Below are 19,900 nucleotides of genomic sequence, written 5' to 3' on the forward strand. Positions count from 1 at the left end.
TTTTCTTCATTAGCGCAAACAAACATCTTTTGCTCGATTTCTCTTTCGGGTTTCCCTCCGCGTCAGCACATTTCTGATCGGGGCGGAAGCGGGCGGGAGGAAATCCAAATTAATTGTATTATTACAGCTGGAGATCAATCTGGCGGTGGGGGGCGGCGAGGGGGTGGGGTGTGTCGGGGTGGGGGGTAAGTAGAGCGTCGCCCCGTTCGAGCTCAGCGGAGTGGAGTATTTAATCTCACATGATGAACGAGCTATTGGAAACATGGGCCCGCCGGCTCCTCCTCCGCCGCCCCTGGACTCATTTCTCACGGGTCGTAAGCTCCGTGATGGAGCTGTGTTTGAGGTCATTTAAGCGCCAAGGTAAAGACAGTCTGAAGGCTTACAAAATGTGTCGCCTGACAAAGTGAGAGGTAAAAGTAGAGGCAAGATTTTGCTCTCCTTTCCACTGGTTAGCGCGTCGGCTCACGGCTGTTCGGTTTGGGGTTTCAAATCTGGGATTTTGACATTTGATATAATCAATTAATCGTTTACAGCTATTGTTTCAATCCACGCGATTTCAGCCTCTCAACAGTAAATATTCTCAGATTTCTGTAACCCTCCATGAAAGCAAAAGTGATTATCGTTGTGTTTAATCCAAATAAACAAACATCTGTTTTTATGTTGGAAATCAATGATCAACATTTTTGCCGATTTTCTGATATGTTACTAGGGACGCACGATAATATCGGTGGCCGATAATTATCGGCAATCGTCGACCAATTTGCCGTCAAACAGATAAACCCGACAATAAAGAAATCCGCCGATAATTATCGGCAATTATCAACCACTTTGACATCCTACAGATAATAAAGAAGTTTTTTGAATTTTTGAAACATGACTCAAAATGAGTTACTGGTTTTCTTTGAAGCAGCGATATCAATAAAATGTAGCTTAGTTAGCGTTATAGTAGGACTCAAAAGTTGAATTTTGCAAACAATTATCGGCTTACTTACCGGTTATCAACATCGGCACTTTCGAAATGATTGGTTTAGCGGTATCGGTTGAAAATAGCATTATCGCGCATCCCTACCAGGAACCGAATCATATCCGGTTTGTTTGAAGCTTCTGAGCAGCTTTACCTGTTTTTAAAGCGACTGAACGTAGAATATTCCATTTCGAATCGCTACTACCACCTGCTGACGAAAAATGAAACTGCACATGGTGTTCTTCACATACACACCACTCACATTACGACACATCCGCAGACAGGGCGCGGGAAATTTGAACCAGAATCCATTTTTGGGGAAAAAAGTTCCATATTGCAACTTTCAATAAGACAATGGAAGTTAAAAATATCTAGTAATCGGAAAAAATAATCAACAAATTGAGTTGATAACCAATGGATATGAAGCAGTTTTTTTTTTTTACATTTTCTAAATTGTAGCCTTTGATGTCAATTTCTTTTGCTAATCGATTATTGAGTCGATTATTCCATCGAAAGCGCTCCGGCGCAAACAAACGTTTTAAAAATGATTCAGTAAAGTTTGGAGGCAAAAATTTTGGTCTCGACCGAGCCGATTCGTTTTGATTTGTTCGTCAATATGCAGACAGTGTTTGTGACTGGCGAGCAATTCCGTCAGCTCGGGTGGGCGAATGAAAACAAGCGTGGTAGACGAGCGGTTGGATGATTGTTATTGGCTGGCAACCAGCCAGTTCCTCTCTCAGGGCTAACACCTTCTGTTTCTTGGACGTCTAATGGCCTGGTGCCCCAACAATTATATCAATGCTTGTACTCTAATTAAACCCCACCCCCCTCCCCCCATACCGCCTCTCCACAAGTGCTGTTAAAGCCCCTTGGCTATTGGGAATTAGGTGAGTTATTTTTAGCGCCATGCCAATCACTTGCTGTATAGCAAAGCTTGCTGGCTTTAATTGGCTCCTCCTGAGAATTGACGGTTATTAGGCAAAAGGTGTATTCAGGTGAGCACGCTCTACACTGATTGTTGGAGAATTCCATGCAAACATTCCGTCACCTGCGTGATGCTGACTGAATGAGGTTCGTTTCATCAACATGCGCCCACGCTGCACTCTCATTAGGTCCGCCGACAGCGGCGGCTTGCAGCCGCACTCGCCGATGTAATGAAATTCCCCAAAGGCGGGGATTTTGTTTGATTCTTGAGCTTCGGGTCATTGTCCATCAGCACTGTGAAGCGCTTATCCGCAGAGGCGGCAAATCCAGGTCCAGAAAGTAAAAACCCTGCTACAGTTTGGCTTTAGCCCCTGTTGCTAGCTAGCTAGCTCCCTAGAAGGTAAACGAGCACCAATGGAGCTAACTAGCTAAAACCTGGGGCTAAATGCCACAGTTTGGCTTTAACCCCTGATGCTAGGTAGCTAGCTAGCTCCCTAGCAGGTAAACAAGCACCAACGGAGCTAACTAGCTAAAACCTGTGGCTAAATGCCACAGTTTGGCTTTAACCCCTGATGCTAGGTAGCTAGCTAGCTCCCTAGGAGGTAAACAAGCACTAATGGAGCTAGCGAGCTAGCTAGCTCCCTAGCAGGTAAACGAGCACCAATGGAGCGAACTAGCTAAAACCTGGGGCTAAATGCCACAGTTTTGGCTTTAGCCCCTGATGCTAGCTAGCTAGCTAGCTCCCTAGCAGGTAAACAAGTACTAATGGCGCTAGCTAGCTCCCGAGCAGGTAAACGAGCACCACTGGAGCTAACTAGCTAAAACCTGGGGCTAAATGCCACAGTTTGGCTTTAGGCCCTGATGCTAGGTAGCTAGCTAGCTCCATAGCAGGTAAACAAGCACTAGCTAGCTAGCTCCCTGGCAGGTAAACGAGCACCAATGGAGTTAACGAGCTAAAACCTGGGACTAAATGCCACAGTTTGGCTTTAGCCCTTGATGCTAAGTAGCTAGCTAGCTCCCTAGCAGGTAAACGAGCACCAATGGAGCTAACTAGCTAAAATGCCACAGTTTGGCTTTAGCCCCTGATGCTAGGTAGCTAGCTAGCTCCCTAGCAGGTAAACGAGCACCAATTGAGCTAACTAGCTAAAATGTCACAGTTTGGCTTTAGCCCCTGATGCTAGGTAGCTAGCTAGCTCCCTAGCAGGCAAACAAACACCAATGGAGCTAGCTAGCGTCTTGGGCTAAAGCCAAACTGTGGGAGGGTTTCTATTTTCTGGACCTGTGGCCATCCGATGAGTTTTTAAGCATTTGGCTAAATCTGAGGCACTTCTGTTTCATAGCAGCGTTTATTGCAGGCAAATTTGGCATCGTCCGTATTTTGTGTCCCCCCCCCCAAAAAAAAAATCCTGTTCTGCCTTTTGTCTTTTTTGTCAACAACTCGACTGACCTCTTCGCCGTCCCACCCACTTTGAGGCAGGATCACCAAGGCTTTTCTTTCACTTATCCCGCCCTCTTCTTCATTTGCTTCCCTCATCTTTTGACTTTACGAGCTCACGAGGCTTTCAGGCAAGTTTGTCTGCATAGTCATTTTTGTTTTTGTTTTGTTTGTTCTGTTTTGACGCGCGTGGGTGCGCTTCTTTCCTCGCTTTTGTCCTGCGGGCTGTAGAAAATGGTCTAAACTGCAGGGTGGAAGTGTCTGCAATCCTCAGTTGCACCTTTCACTGAGTTTAGGTACAATGCCACACCGTAGCTACTAACACACACACACACACGCGCGTGCGGGATTGCCTGTCACAAACTATTTCGAGTTGGACTCTTTTTCCGGAAAAAAAGAAGAAGAAAAAAAAAAATCCAGCAAGACAATGCGGCTGTTGTAAATGTAGCTCTCCTTCTGTGTTTGTTAGCTCGGATGAGACCGAATTACATTCCAAGCCGGTGTGGGAAAAACGAGCTGCGACTTTAATGAGGCAAGCAGGTGATCGCGCCTTATTGGGGAGGGCTTCTAAATTTGGCCTGAAAATGGAGCTTGAGATGCTGTGTGAGAAGACTAATGGATCTCGCAATGCCTTATATTTTTGCTTCAAGGTGTACTGAGTTTTTTTTTTTTTTTTTGCACAAGCAGAAATTAAAAGCAATGTCTGCTTTGGAAGAAAAGTGAAACATATTAGAGAGGTGTTGAAAATTGCTATTTTGTTTCAAAATAATATTTCTTCATGGGATGGCAAGGGTTGGGGATCAGGTTTTACTACCACCGCAGCTAAGTGGTTCCTAACCCGGGTTCGATCGGGAGTCAGTCTCGGGACACCCTTTATTCTTTATTTTTGTAATTCCTTCAAAGTAACTATGTCGAGCAAAAAAAAAAAAAAAGTGGTCAGACGAATATGTGTATTATGAATTGGAATGGATGGCGTTCCGCAGGGTTCAATTCCGGGGCCTGTGCTGTTTTCATTGTATCTGCTATATCTTAAGAAAACAGCCTTGGTTGTTTTAAAGTGCTCTGTAAATATAGAGTTCAGTTGAGTAATGGAAGTCAGCGTCCTAACTGCATTATTATTATTATTATTATTATTATTTTTGCAATGCCAAGTTGAGCAATTCTAGTCCAGTTGCTAGCTAGCAATTTGCATAGGAAACCGGCGGCGTTCAAAACCTCCAGCAAGGTTAAGAACCGCAATATTTGACCCTGAAGGCAATTGATCACAACGCCCATTGTGATTTCCGGCTTTGTGCTCCTCAAGGACTACGAAGCGGGCCTGGCTATCTGCGAAGTGGACCTGACAGCCGCCAACGTTCGAGACGTCGACCGAAGGGTCTTTGAAATCAACACGCCTTTTAAGAACTTCTGGTACGTCTGCATATATATATTATATATTTTAATATATATATATATTTTAATAATTGCCTATGTTTTGAGTGTAAACAATGTTATCTCAAATGTTTTTGGGCGTAGCGACCACAAACACATTTTTCCAAAGCCATGACACACACACACTATGAAATGAAGACAAAAGAATGTTGGACATGCATAAATATAAATAATTATTTGGGCCCAACCGATTAATCGGCCAGCCAATTACTGCCCTTGAAACATGAATATGCTAATTTTTTAATTTTTTTTACCTTCAGTTCGTTTAACAAGTGGGGGCTCGTCCAGGATTTATTGTATATGTGCACATCATACCAAAACATATACAAAGAGTTTTTTTTTTTTTTTTTTTTAATGAACCCTCCACTTGAAGCTTGGCTGCTATCTGTCGAACCTTTGAGGTGACTCCACGTTCCCTCAGGCCCGGCGATCAATAAGCGCGCAGCTTGTTTGAGCCGTAATGGCCCATTTAGAATACAACCATCACAAAGCACGGCTTGTTTGTTTGTGGACGCCGTCCCCCCCCCAACACACATCTTTTTTTTTTCTTCGCCTTTTGTAGATTGACTTGATTTATGTAAGACCCTCCCTCGTTCCGCCGCACGTCCAATCGATCTGTTTGTGTCGGCCTCCGTAATGGTCTCGTCGTTTGGCCCTTTCGTTAATAACCTGGACGTAATTGCCATTTTGTGCGGAACCCCCCCCCCCTTAAAGAAAGAAAGAAAGTGGAATTAAAATGAACTTGAATTGTTTTGATGAGGTGAATACTGAGAGACTCCGAATGTGTGTGCGCGCGGATCGAATCGATTGGTCACCCTAGGAGTCTTGTGCTACCTGCTCAAGGTGGGGATTAGCCAGAAACTCATCTAATCACTTTAGGCTGAGGAGACTCACTTTGGCTTTTCCATTGTTTTGCTGCCGCCGGAGATAGCATGGCAGACTTTTATTAGTTGTGAGAATGACAATTAGGAAAGGCGGGGGGAGGACGCGTTTCGGGACAAAGACATTCAAGTTTGGCGCAAAGAAAAACTTATCGCTAAGTGCTCGGACTCCAATAAATCTGGAGATAAACGCTTTAGCTCAAGGGCATATCACAGAGGGTTGACGATATTTGGAGCTTGGATACGAGCAATGGCGAGTGAAAACTCCTGACATTGGAGGTATTTGGATTATCCCCCTGTGGAGGACACGCGGGACATTTTCAATTCCCAAATACCTTCGAGTCCAGTGTACTGATTCATGTTTAAATTGCGAGTTCTAACTGTTGCCATCCGAGGTGGCAAATCCCAAGTCGAGAAGATAAAAACGAGGGGTGTGCCCAAAAAATCGATTCTCATTTAGTACGATTCAGAATCGATTTTAAAATCAATTTTATTTAAATGATTTTATACTGTCTTGCCTTTGTCTGTGTGTGCCTTTATTTGGAGCGCTGTTCATGTTGTACCCGGTTTGGCCACTGAGGGGCAGTGTGGTTCCACGCGGTCTAATACACTGTTAAGTTGTAGCCACATTGAAGAGTAGAAGGGAAAAAGTCACAATCAAGTTATTCCAATAAAAGTTTTTTTTTTCCAGCGTGGAGCCCGCAAGTAGCGCGCTAATTAGTTTTTTTTTGTTTGTTTTTCCTGGAGAGCTCAGTATTGTTAATTTGACATGTCATCATCATTGCTCTCTCTTTTTTTTTTAAATTTTATTTTACATTTTTATTGATTTATTTATTTTTTATTTTGTAGCGCGCTAATTAGTATTAGCGAGTCAGACTGGAGTAGATCATTGCAATTCCTTGCACATCTATAGATTGAAGCAAAAATCTATCTCAATCAAATCATTTTGAATTAAAAAATCGCTCTTAATCAAAAATCAATTCTGAATCGAATCGCAGACCCAAAAATCGGAATCGAATCGAATCGTGAGACATTCAAAGATTCCCACCCCTAGTAAAAATAAAAACCCTGCCACAGTTTGCCTTTAGTCCCAGGTGCTAGTTAGCGAGCTCTCTCACTAGCTCCCATGGTGCGCGTTTACCTGCTAGGAAAAGGCTAAAGCCAAACTGTGGTAGAGTTTTTACTTTCAGGTGCCACTAGCTAGCTAGCTAGCATCAGGGGCTAAAGCCAAACTGTTGGCAGGGTTTTTGCTTTCAGGTGCTAGCTAGCATAAAGGGCTCCCATGGTGCTCGTTTACCTGCTAGGAAAAGGCTAAAGCCAAACTGTGGTAGTTTTTACTTTCAGGTGCCACTAGCTAGCTAGCTAGCATCAGGGGCTAAAGCCAAACTGTTGGCAGGGTTTTTGCCTTCAGGTGCTAGCTAGCATAAGGGGCTCCCATGGTGCTCGTTTACCTGCTAGGGAGCTAGATGGATGGACTGCACCAAAAACTATTAATCAAATCTAACAAATAGAGTGCTCAGGATCTCAGCATAAAGTGATATTTTATGATCAACTCCCCCGATCACTATGGGTTTGATGATTTGGAGATGGATTTTCTCTTATGCTGACGGACAGGGGTTCAATCGCCAAAGCGAATAACAGTGGTTGGTGAGTGCCCCCTTCTAGTAAAAACGGACACGATCTATCTTGGTTCATAACAATTGAAGCGGAGGAGCGTAAATAAGCTAACTGAACCAAGGATACAAAAGATTCACCCTAGGCCAAATTTTTCCAGAACCTTAAACAGATCTCCCCACTAGTATTTTAGTAAAAAATCTTACAATCACGATTTGACATAGAAATTGGATGCAGGATTAGAATTATCTCTATCAGGTTTTTGAAGCAGGCTTCATATAAAGTGGCAGGAAGTGCTTTTGCTTTCATAGAGTGCAAGAACATTCTAGAGTGGGGATATTTTTCCAGCGAACTTTTTTTTTTTTTTATAGAATTCTGGGTTAGGGTTAGGTGATCCATCTGATCCGGGGGCTTTCCCAGAAGATAAATGACAGAGTGTTGAAGTCCCCCCCAATAACAATTCTGCCACCTGTAATTCCTCACAACTTCTGAGCTGCCGCTCACAGCCTGCGAAGTTTCAGATTTGATGGCTTGCTGTCGGTTGACGTAATGTAGCACAAGGGCGGCGTGATTGCACTTTTGTTCTCGGCAAATGAGCCCGCAGACGGCAGTCGGTGCCGTGATTGACGCTTTTACCGACAATGCGCGTTCAAAGATGGACTGTAATTGTGGTTCAAATGGCAAACATGGCGAACAGCTTAATCACGGTTAAATGTAGAATCAGACCAAAGGCAATTTAATTCTTCTTAACGTGTGCAGTATTATCATTTTCCAAGCTCAGTGACGCCTCTTACATTTATTTCAAGGCTGCAATCTTTGTAATATTTTACTTTCAGCCTCGCACAGCCTGTTCTTACCCCAAAATCAGATTTTTGTTGTAGTACCAATACTGACCTGTGAGAGGCAGCATGGCCCCACGTAGTATCCAAACTGGCCGGCAAATACAAAAAAAGAAGAAACAAACTTACAAAAAAAGTGGCTGTTATTGTGTGCAGCTTCGTGGCCGAGTCGGAACAAGAAAAGTCGGAATGGATCGAAACGGTCCGGGAATCCATCGCCGAGACGCTGTGCGACTACGAGGTGGCCGACAAGATCTGGTTCAACGAGGCCAACCGGAGCTGCGCCGACTGCGGCGCCGCCCGGCCGGAGTGGGCGTCGGTCAACCTGGCCGTGGTCATCTGTAAGAAGTGCGAGAGTAAGAGACGGATCGACTCCGATTTTTCCTAATTGAATGTCTTCTGGCTCCCCCCCCTCCCCTCCTTATCGCTCCACGCCTGAAAGCCGTGACTTTTAATGCGATTCCTCACCTCACCTCTGCAAAGACTGTGTAATTGGTAGCCATCAGATATCCAACATCCTTTCTCAAACACCCTTAAATGATTTCATTTGCTGGAGTGTTTAATATTACATTTGGTCGACACGCTTGGCGAGAGAGGAAGCGCTCCTCGCCCGGCGCTCCCCTTTAAATTAGGCGGCGGTCCATCTGGAATACCAATGACTTGCCGCACTTCTAATTAGCACTCTGATGTCACGGACAATAAAGAGAAATGCTGAACAAGAGGAAGAGGGAAGAAGTAATGAGAAAGCTAATGGTAGAAATGATCCCAGGCTGGCTTTTCGTCATCTTCTCGCTGCGAGACGGAATTAATTTTAATAGTCTGATGTGGAGAACTTTTATACCGTCACATTTTCATTAGTTGCCTCGCCTAAAAAAGGGCTTTTTTAGAGTCGGCAGTGGGCCGTTTTTTTTTTTGCGGAGGGAAAACTTGAGCTTACTGGACAATCCCATTACTAATTTATTTTCTGCTTGTTCGTTTGAGTTATATATAAAATAAAATACAAAAGCAACCAAAAATGATTACATACTGCTTTTAAATTTCACAAATAAATCGACTCAAAGATTTGAATATTATGCTACCGTATGCTTGTCCTGCATGTCTTTCAAAATCCCTGGCACAACAGCCGCATGTCCAATTAACCCACCAAATCCGTTTGGAATACTATTAATCTGTAAATATAATCCATGTTTTTGCCACAAATTTAAACTCCTCATGCACTTCAAACGAACTGTCAGCGGTTCAACTGTCAGGTAGGTTTGCATTTAAATTTAGTGAACATGTAATCTACTTCCTGTTTTACCTGAGAGACACCATTTCATTGACCTATTTTAGTCCTGACTTCTTGAGGAACTCACTATTTTTACCAAGTACAGTCTCTTAATTTAAATATTACCACACTCCCAAAGACGTATTTATATGTTTTTTTAATGTAAACAAATAAAATAAAAAATGCTAGAGCATACAGAAGGCTTTGATACAGCCTCTGAACTGAAGAGAATGGTTGAAGCAATGGTAGTTATTACAAATACGGCCAGCAGGTGGCAGCAGAGTATAAGAGATCAACCAGGGCCATGTTGCAACAAAGCTCATTTACCCGCAGTTTTAAACAGATTTGTGAATAATGATGAAACTTAGCTATATTCTAATGCTAATTGCTGCGAAACCGAAACTTTCATCAGGAAAAAAAAATATATATTTTTCCTGATGAAAGAAGAGACTGAAATCTTTATTTTGGTAGGTTCCATGTTTTCATAGCAATAGAACAGAATATTCTGTGGACCTTGCAAAATCAGTCAAAATCCAGTAAAACAGCCGGGAGCGAAGGGGGTTGCTTCAGTGAAAATGGCTGTGAGTGAATGAGTTAAACAATGTTTGCCATCTAGTGGTGAATACTGCTATTATAACTTTCCATTTCTGGAATGACCCTGATACCATATTTAGCACAACAAACAATTATTTTCGGTACCTCCAGTTCTCCCTCCGTCACCCCTCCCCTACATGTTTTATTGTTTTTATACAGTGAGACCAAAATGGCACTAATTCGGCATGGCGCGAGCAGGACAATTCCACAGGAGGAAGGGGAGCCTCGCGTGCTGTCACCCGAGTCGCTGGAAAACTTTTTAATTGGGGGTGAAATGTGTGGCAGCTTGGCCTTTTTTGTGGGCGAGCTGCTGTGATGGGAATGCCCTTTTTGTGTTCTGTTGTGGTTCACCGGGGAAAGATGAAGACGTTTGGCAAGGATGCGAGGATCGTACACACCGCCACGCGCGCCGTCTCTGTTAGCTCAACAGCAAGCGCTAGCGTCCTGGATTGGAATGAGTTGTTCCAACGAAACATCGTTGTTATTATATGTATATGTTTATATTAGGGTTGTGCACAAATTGAGTAGCGTTTTGGCCGTTGTAAAGAAATTATGTATTCGCGATATTCGAGTCTAGCTTACTTTTTTTTCTCGAAATACGCTTCAAATAAATATATCTTTTTGGAATAATATGCTGCTGTATTTTAACTCATTCACTGCCATTGACGGCTATAAACGTCAAAAATTCATTTGAACTATTTCTATTAGTTTAACATTTTTTGTCCACTTTCAAGAGTATGAAAACCTAGAATTTTTTTGTTGTACATTTAGAACAGATATAAAATTTGTTATTAATCGTGAGTTAACTCGTGAAGTCATGCGATTAATTACGATTCAAATTGTAATCACCTGTCCCCCTTAATTTTTAATAATCTTTTATTTTGTTTTCTTTCTTTTTTTTATTCATTCACTGCCATTGATGGATATAAACGTCAAAAATTTATTTTAACTATTTTTATTTAACATTTTTTGTCTCCACTTTTGTTAACAAGAGTATGAAAACCTAGTAAAGAAATATTGTACATTTAAAACAGATATAAAATTTGTGATTAATCGTGAGTTAACTAGTGAAGTCATGCGATTAATTCTGATTAAAATTTGCCTGTCGCCCATCATTTTTAATAATCTTTTTTTTTTAATTTTTTTTTTACTCACTTGATTCACTGCCATTGACGGCAGGTATTTCTATTAGTTTAACATTTTTTCCCTCTTTTGTTAACAAGAATATGAAAACCTAATCATTTTTTATTGTACATTTAGAACAGATATAAAATTTGTGCTTAATCGTGAGTTAACTCGTGAAGTCATGCGATTAATTATGATTAAAAAAAAATGTATTGCCTGTCACCCCAAATTTTTAATAATCTTTTTTTAAATGAATTTATGGCAGTGAATGAGTTAATTTTGGTTATGATGGTGCTATTTGGAAAGCTAAGTTTTTTGTTTTTTTTTACTTTATGTAAAAAGTTGTAGAACCACTAGTTTAAACAATTACTATAGGCATTTATAAACATTTTTACAGGGGGGGGCGTCAATTATTGCTACTCGCAGCAGGGCTTGGTTACTACTAGTATTGTAATTATCGCAAGTGGCGTATTCAGCATCTGCTCTGCAAGTTGTATTTTTTTGATGCCTCCAATTTGTGTCACGCCAGGCGGCTTGCTCTACTTGAGACAAATTTCCATCTGCAGCCAGCCGCCGTTGCTCGCAGGACAATAATTCACACATGCCGCGCGTTTCCCGTCTCATGTATTATTCACGTGGCTCGCTCTCTCTCCGGCCACTAGCGACCCCGGAAGCCTCACCCGAATAAACAGGCCGACGAGCAAACACAATGAATTACTCATGATTCATTAGCAATTAATGGCGCCTCGTTCTGCCCCTTCATTTCCAATTAAGGAGCGCCGAGGGGACTAAATGTGTCTCTTTCTTCTCCACGCCGGCAGGACAGCACCGCTCGCTCGGCCCGAGCATCTCCAAAGTGAGGAGCTTGAAGCTGGACAGCAGCATTTGGAGCAACGAGCTAGTGGAGGTATGAAGTTGAAGTAAAATCACGCCACGCCTACAATGATTCCGTTTTAAGATCAAGACAGAATACAGTGAAAAATTGTCTTTCTACGAGGACAAAGAAAATGACCATGTTCCATTTTGCTGACGGCGCTAAATCGCTAATGTAGCTAACCGTTGAAAAACACGCCGAATGAGTGTTCCGATTTCCAGATAAATTTCCAAATCATTGAGTTGCTTATCACTGACATCGAGTGGAATCTTTTTACTTCCAAAATCATCACTTTTCAGGAGACCCCCAAGACGGCATAATTGTTCAACCATTAACATTGTCAAAAAGCCATTTTCAACAATTTGGTCAAAAATGTGTAAAATAATAGTAGTGATATGTGAAATTGGCCAAATTGTGAGCACTATCACATCTGGTACGTTCCTCACCCGCTCAGCTCTTCTTGGAAGTGGGGAACCAGAAGGCCAACAGTTTTTGGGCCGCCCATCTCCCCCCGGAGGAAGAGCTTCGCGCCGGCGCTTCAGACAAGCAGCGCGCCAATTTCACCCGCAGAAAGTACCAGGAGAGGAAGTACCGCCGCGTCTTCGAGGGCCTTCACGACTCGGAGGAGCTCAACAAGGTAAAGTGTTTTCCCAATCGCAACGAGCAGTCAATCAGTGAAATCGGATCACAATGCCACTGAACCAAATTGAATCGCTCCACTTACACTTTACTTACACACAAAAAAAAAAAAATTCTAATAGGCGCATATCAGTGTTTTTCCACACTTTCCTTACAACAACAAAAAAAAAACACATAAATTTCTAAGAGGCGCATATCGGTGTGTTTTTCCACTCTTTCCTTACAAAAAAAAAAATACAAAAATTTCTAATAGGCGCATACCGGTGTGTTTTTCCACACTTTCCTTACAAAAAAAAAAACCACAAAAATTTCTAATAGGCGCATATCGGTGTGTTTTTCCACACTTTCCTTACAAAAAAAACCCACAAAAATTTCTAATAGGCGCATATCGGTGTGTTTTTCCACACTGTCCTTACAAAAAAAAAAACACAAAAATTTCTAATAGCCGCATATCTGTGTGTTTTTCCACACTTTCCTTACAAAAAAAAAAAAACACTAAAATTTCTAATAGGCGCATATCGGTGTGTTTTTCCACATTTTCCTTACAAAAAAAACCCACCAAAATTTCTAATAGGCGCATATTGGTGTGTTTTTCCAAATAGCTATGCTCTAAATAAAATTCGGGAGTAGGTGAGTGACTCACCCACTGGCGAATGGCAACAAGAAAAAAAGACTACCCGTCTGTAACCGGTCTTGACAGATTAGGACCCTACTGCGAGCGCTTGAAAACAGACCCAAAAGATCACAGCATACGTTAATAAATCACAACCAATGTATGTAAAAGATCAATCTCAGCGTAAGCGTTGCCAGCGAAGCTAATTTCATGGGACGTCTCTTCTTAGCTGTGCGTCATATCTATTTAGCGCTCCACAAAAGCCCGCTCCTTGGGGACTCTCGTCGAGTACAAAGACTTACACCAAAGACTTTTATGCATCCGCGGGGTCAGCGTGTATGGCAGGTGAGTCTTTCTAGTGTCAGTTTAGAATAAAAATAAATGGAAGTGATTTACTGTATGTCTGATTACATTCGCTTGCCTCCTTCATCTGTGGCTGGGGTTCTCAAACTTTTTACATCAAGCCTCAACAAATACATATTTCTCAAAGTCCTACCATCATAACCAATATTAAAATACAGTAGCGGAAAAAGTAGTGAGGGACGAGTGATGTGTGAAAAAAACTTTTCTAAAAAATTTAATGCTAATCCATCATTATTTCACAACAAAAGTCTGTTAGCTTAATGCTAGCATAGAATGCAAAACACATAGACAGGCTAATGGAAATTAGCATTGAAGTTATGATTATAATATAAACATTTAAAGAATTGCGCACTTTGAGCTTCTTCTTCTCATTCTACATCGTCTTCTATTACGCTTCGTGTGTTCCTGTAGAGCTCAATGCTGCCTAGTATTTTGTGGCCAAATGTGGTACTACACTAAATGAGTGCAATTTAAGTCTGGACCTGCCTATATACTTTACTGTATTGTAGATTATTACTAGTAAAAAAAAAAAGTGCAAGCCCATCCTCAGGATTGTTGGAACTCAGCAAAGCCTTTTGTTTCCAAATTTCAGTTTCAGACCTCTTGTTTCTCCCGCTTCCTCTCCTATTCCCACGGTCCCCATTAGAAGCTCATATCCCGGTGACCTCCGCCGAGTCTCGGCAGGCCGCGTGACCTAGACAAGAGTGTCAAAGGACCTCCTTATATCATCACACACGCACGCACACACACAAATCCCACCAGTGACTGCAGTAATTGCTATGACACAGAAGGTCATTTTGCAGAGATGCTACAGAATAAGACCGAGCAGCGTCAGATGCACAATCTGACCCTTGAGGTGTGTTGTGACAATTCCTGTGCCGGAAACGCACACTTGTATGTACAGTGATACCTCGCGAGTATTTTGGGATAACCAGTAGCCACTTGGCAATTAGTTTTATTTTTTTTTGCCATGTGTGAGAAACGAATGAAGTTGAAATTGTGCTTTAGAGTCTTTTTTTGTCTTACAAAATTTTGTCTGCTATCTTAATGGTAAATAGCAATGCAAAATGCTATAGACAGGCTAATGAAACTAGCATTAATGTTGTAGTTAGACTGTGGATCCCCTAGTTACGGGGGGTTGTAGGAACTGGCATAGTGTCTAAATGACGGCCATTATAATTGCATTGAAAAAATTTTTTTTGAATGAGCCAATAAATGCGCATTTTCCACAAAAAACAGGAGCTGGCTTCCCCCTCAAAAAGAAATAAATAATGAGGAAAATGTTCAATTGTTCAGTAAGTTGACAGCTCTAATTGAAGTATTATATTAACTCATTCACTCCCAGCCATTTTCACATTTTCACTGAAGCAATCCCCTTCGCTCCCGGCTGTTTTACTGGATTTTGACTGATTTTGCAAGGCCCACAGAATGTTGTGTTCTATTGCTATAAAAACATGGAACTTAACAAAAGAAAGATTAGAGTCTCTTCTTTCATCGGGGAAAAAAAACTATATTTCTATCTGTTTCCGTTTTGCAGAAATTAGCATTAGAATATAGCTAAATTTCATCATTATTCACAAATCTGCCTAGAACTGTGGTTTTCAACATGGCCCTGGTTGATCTCTTATACTCTGCTGCCACCTGCCTACCATTGTTTCAACCGTTTTGTGCAGTTGAGAGGCTGCGTAACATCAAAACGCGTATAAATACGTCTTTGGGACACTTAAAACATATCTATACGTTTTTGGAAGCAAATTAGTTAATAATACTTTATATTAATTTATAGTTAGTTAAGCATAAACTTAACCAAGCCAATGAAGAAGGTCAATAAAAAACAAAATTTGACTAAATAAATAAATAAATTGTTTATTGTTTAATATATTATTGTTCATTAATATAAATTAATTGATTCATTGTGTTTGTTAAAAATATACATGGGAAGAGGACCTTGAAAAAGTAATCACTTATTAAATCACAATATTGAGGAAAAAAAAATCGCAATTTCCCTATATTATTTTTCTAAAGCATTCTTCAGCTAACTTTTTTTTTTTTTTTAACCTTTTGCAAGTTCTTTGTCATTATTTCAGGTGTTTTATCAATAAGCCCTTTGTACTCCGGCGCCGGTCGATGCCGCTTCCTTACTTGCCGGCCAACCGGGATGAAAGGGAAAAGGTTGCTCGTTGAGATTCCGCGCGTCCGCCAGGCGGATCCACTTTGTCGCGGGTCATCGTCCACAATGTCACATCAATGGAGCGGATTGATGGGAAGAGACGGATGCGGCGGGGAACGTTTTCCTCGGTCACAGCGCATCCTCGGCCCGCTTTTATCCCGCCTTTATTCTCGTCGCTGTGACAGGTGAACCCTTTTAACAAAGCGCTCTCGAACACTTTGTGTTTATAAAAGTTTGTCTGACTGGAAAAAACAATTACATGAGACAAAAGAATGTATTTTTTCTTTAGTTTTAGCCTGTCAGGCGCAGTATAGCGTAGTTCAACGTTTGCAGGTGGCAAGTGGCAGAAAAATCATTTCTGGAAAGTATTCACAGCGCTTCGCTCTTTCCACACTTCTTTACAGCCTTAATCTAAATGGAATTTTAACTCATGGATGCAGCACCAAACACAAGAAGTCCATCTGTACATTGAGTATTGCCGTTATTCCACCTGTGGTCCCACCTCCCCGCTTTGTGAAATTGTTTCATTATATTTAATGCGGCCCATTTGTCCTGCTCGTCGTCATTATAGTCCCCGCTCCTTATTTCCCCCCCCCCAAAAAAGATTAGCGATTTAATGACTCGCGTAGGAAGTATTAAAATGTGATCTTATTTTAACTTCTCTTTTGAGATCAGCGAGCAGAACTTCATCTTAAACTTTTATGTGGTCTTGCGGCGCCGTTTTATCGACCCTTTGTCCTCGGTCAGTCTGGCACAAAGTCAAGCTTGAAATCTTGCACCCTCAACTGGATATAAAAAGTCTACACACCCTTTTAAAATTACAGAGTTTTATAATCTAAAAAAAGACACCAAAAAATCTTGCACCCTCAACTGTATATAAAAAGTCTACACACCCTTTTAAAATTCCAGTTTTATAATCTAAAAAAAGACACCAAGATAAATTATTGTAAAACTTTGTCTCATCAGACCACACATTATCCCGTTATTTTAGGGTGATTTTGGTGCGGTCCGATGTGCGACTTTTTGGAAAGCCCGTTGTGGATTCCCCCTCCCCCCAGCTGGTTCAATTGTCCTCGGTCAGTCTGGCACAAAGTCAAGCTTGAAATCTTGCACCCTCAACTGGATATAAAAGGTCTACACACCCTTTTAAAATTCTAGAGTTTTATAATCTAAAAAAAGACACCAAAAAATCTTGCACCCTCAACTGTATATAAAAAGTCTACACACCCTTTTAAAATTCCAGTTTTTTAATCTAAAAAAAGACACCAAGATAAATTATTGGAAAACTTTGTCTCATCAGACCACACATTATCCCATTATTTTAGGGTGATTTTGGTACGGTCCGATGTGCGACTTTTTGGAAAGATCGTTTTGGATTTTTGCCCCCCCAGCTGGTTCAATTGTCCTCGGTCAGCCTGGCGCAAAGTCAAGCTTGAAATCTTGCACCCTTAAGTGGATATAAAAAGTCTACACACCCTTTTAAAATTCCAATTTTATAATCTAAAAAAGACACCAAGATAAATTATTGCAAAACGTTGTCTCATCAGACCACACATATTCCCGTTATTTTAGGGTGATCTTGCACCCTTAAGTGGATATAAAAAGTCTACACACCTTTTTAAAATTCCAGTTTTATAATCTAAAAAAAGACACCAAGATAAATTATTGCAAAACGTTGTCTCATCAGACCACACATATTCCCATTATTTTAGGGTGATTTTGGTACGGTCCGATGTGTGACTTTTTGGAAAGCCCGTTTTGGATTCCCCCTCCCCCCAGCTGGTTCAATTGTCCTCGGTCAGCCTGGCGCAAAGTCAAGCTTGAAATCTTGCACCCTTAAGTGGATATAAAAAGTCTACACACCCTTTTAAAATTCCAGTTTTATAATCTAAAAAAAGACACCAAGATAAATTATTGCAAAACGTTGTCTCATCAGACCACACATATTCCCGTTATTTTAGGGTGATCTTGCACCCTTAAGTGGATATAAAAAGTCTACACACCCTTTTAAAATTCCAGTTTTATAATCTAAAAAAAGACACCAAGATAAATTATTGCAAAACGTTGTCTCATCAGACCACACATATTCCCGTTATTTTAGGGTGATCTTGCACCCTTAAGTGGATATAAAAAGTCTACACACCCTTTTAAAATTCCAGTTTTATAATCTAAAAAAAGACACCAAGATAAATTATTGCAAAACGTTGTCTCATCAGACCACACATATTCCCATTATTTTAGGGTGATTTTGGTACGGTTCGATGTGCGACTTTTTGGAAAGCCTGTTTTGGATTCCCCCCCAGCTGGTTCAATTGTCCTCGGTCAGCCTGGCGCAAAGTCAAGCTTGAAATCTTGCACCCTCAAGCGGATATAAAAAGTGTACACACCCTTTTAAAATTCCAGTTTTATAATCTAAAAAAAAGACACCAAGACAAATTATTGCAAAACGTTGTCTCATCAGACCACACATATTCCCGTTATTTTAGGGTGATTTTGGTACGGTCCAATGTGTGACTTTTTTTTTTTTTCAATTGTCCTCGGTCAGCCTGGCACAAAGTCAAGCTTGAAATCTTGCACCCTCAACTGGATATAAAAAGTCTACACACCATTTTAAAATTCCAGAGTTTTGTCATCTAAAAATTGACACCAAGCTAAATTATTGCAAAACGTTGTCTCATCAGACCACACATATTCCCATTATTTTGGGATCCCCCCCCCCCCCCTCCCCCAACTGGTTCAATGTATGAATTCAACTCTGAAGACACAAAGAAATGGGAATTTATTTAGTCACACTTTAATGAGTTGATCCCAAAATGACAAGCGGACATGCGTGAATTAGTTTTGCGACCACAAATCCACAGAGCGGCATGAATTTGATTTGTGTCAAAAAATGACCGAGTGTTATCGTTGCCATCCATTATTAAGGAGGTTTAAAACGGGGCCGTCCCTGGGGGAGGAGGTGGATGGATGGAAGGAGTCCACCACTGGCATGTCTCGATTTATGTGCGTCCAGGCACTGTGTGCCGCCGTGGTGTTGCCCGATGTGCTGCGGACCATGGAGCTGGTTTTCAGCGGGGCAGATGTTATGTGCGCCACCGGGGACCCGACCTGCTCCACGCCGTACCTCCTGGCCCAACGCGCCGGCCAAAGGCTGCAGATGGAGTTCCTGCATCAGAACAAGCTATTGGGTAAAAAAAGAAATGTTGTCAGTATTACCCCTCACTGTATACTGTTAACTCATACACTGCCATCGACGGCTATAGACGTCAAAAATTAATTTGTAGTATGAAAACCTATTTTTTTTTGTACATTTAGAACAGATATAAAATTTGTGATTAATCGTGAGTTCATACGATTAATTACAATTACAAATTTTAATCGCCTGATGCCCCAAATTTTTAATAATCTTTTCTTTTTTTTTATTCATTCACTGCCATTGACGGCTATAGACGTCAAAAATTCATTTGAACTATTTGTATTAATTTAACATTTTCTTCCCACTTTTGTTAACAAGAATATGAAAACCTATAATTTTTTTTGTACATTTAGAACAGATATAAAATTTGTGATTAATCGGGAGTTCATACGATTAATTACAATTACAAATTTTAATTGCCTGACGCCCCAAATTTTTAATAATCTTTTCCTTTTTTTTATTCATTCACTGCCATTGACGGCTATAGACGTCAAAAATTCATTTGAACTATTTGTATTAATTTAACATTTTCTTCCCACTTTTGTTAACAAGAATATGAAAACCTATAATTTTTTTTCTACATTTAGAACAGATATAAAATTTGTGATTAATTGTGAATTAACTAGTGAAGTCATGTGTTTAATTACAATTAAAAAAAATTAATCGCCTGTCCCCCCCTAATTTTTAAAGAATTTATGGCAGTGAATGAGTTAATTAAAATGATTCTATATCATTCAATACCATTCCACATCATTCAATAACATTTTTATCATTCCACATTGATGTAACAAATTTTTCACTTTCTATATCATTCCACAGTATTCCATATATTTCACTAACATTCCATATCATTTCACATTTTTAAAGGGGAAGTCAACCCCCCAAATTTTTGGGACAATATGTTCTATGCAGCCCCACCGGTCTAAATAAGATATTCTGGTTGATATTGTGTTAGTGGAATGTGAGTTAAG

The 19,900-nt window shown here is 40.7% G+C and overlaps 1 protein-coding gene across 5 annotated transcripts in view; it reads left to right on the forward strand.

The window, feature by feature from the left end:
• Positions 1-19,900, forward strand: part of arap2 (ArfGAP with RhoGAP domain, ankyrin repeat and PH domain 2) — a 140,036-nt gene that overhangs the window by 31,938 nt on the left and 88,198 nt on the right. For all 5 annotated transcript variants that reach the window (XR_013288322.1, XM_077544099.1, XM_077544098.1 and 2 more), the window contains 5 exons: positions 4,627-4,733; positions 8,245-8,444; positions 11,896-11,981; positions 12,403-12,585; positions 18,747-18,921. Coding sequence is in view for 4 of the 5 variants with exons in the window: in XM_077544099.1 (XP_077400225.1) it covers positions 4,627-4,733; positions 8,245-8,444; positions 11,896-11,981; positions 12,403-12,585; positions 18,747-18,921 (751 nt within the window). In the remaining variant the exon portion in view is untranslated. The remainder of the gene's footprint in view (positions 1-4,626; positions 4,734-8,244; positions 8,445-11,895; positions 11,982-12,402; positions 12,586-18,746; positions 18,922-19,900) is intronic.

This window comes from Vanacampus margaritifer, chromosome 15 (assembly GCF_051991255.1).
Source record: "Vanacampus margaritifer isolate UIUO_Vmar chromosome 15, RoL_Vmar_1.0, whole genome shotgun sequence".
NCBI lineage: Eukaryota > Metazoa > Chordata > Actinopteri > Syngnathiformes > Syngnathidae > Vanacampus > Vanacampus margaritifer.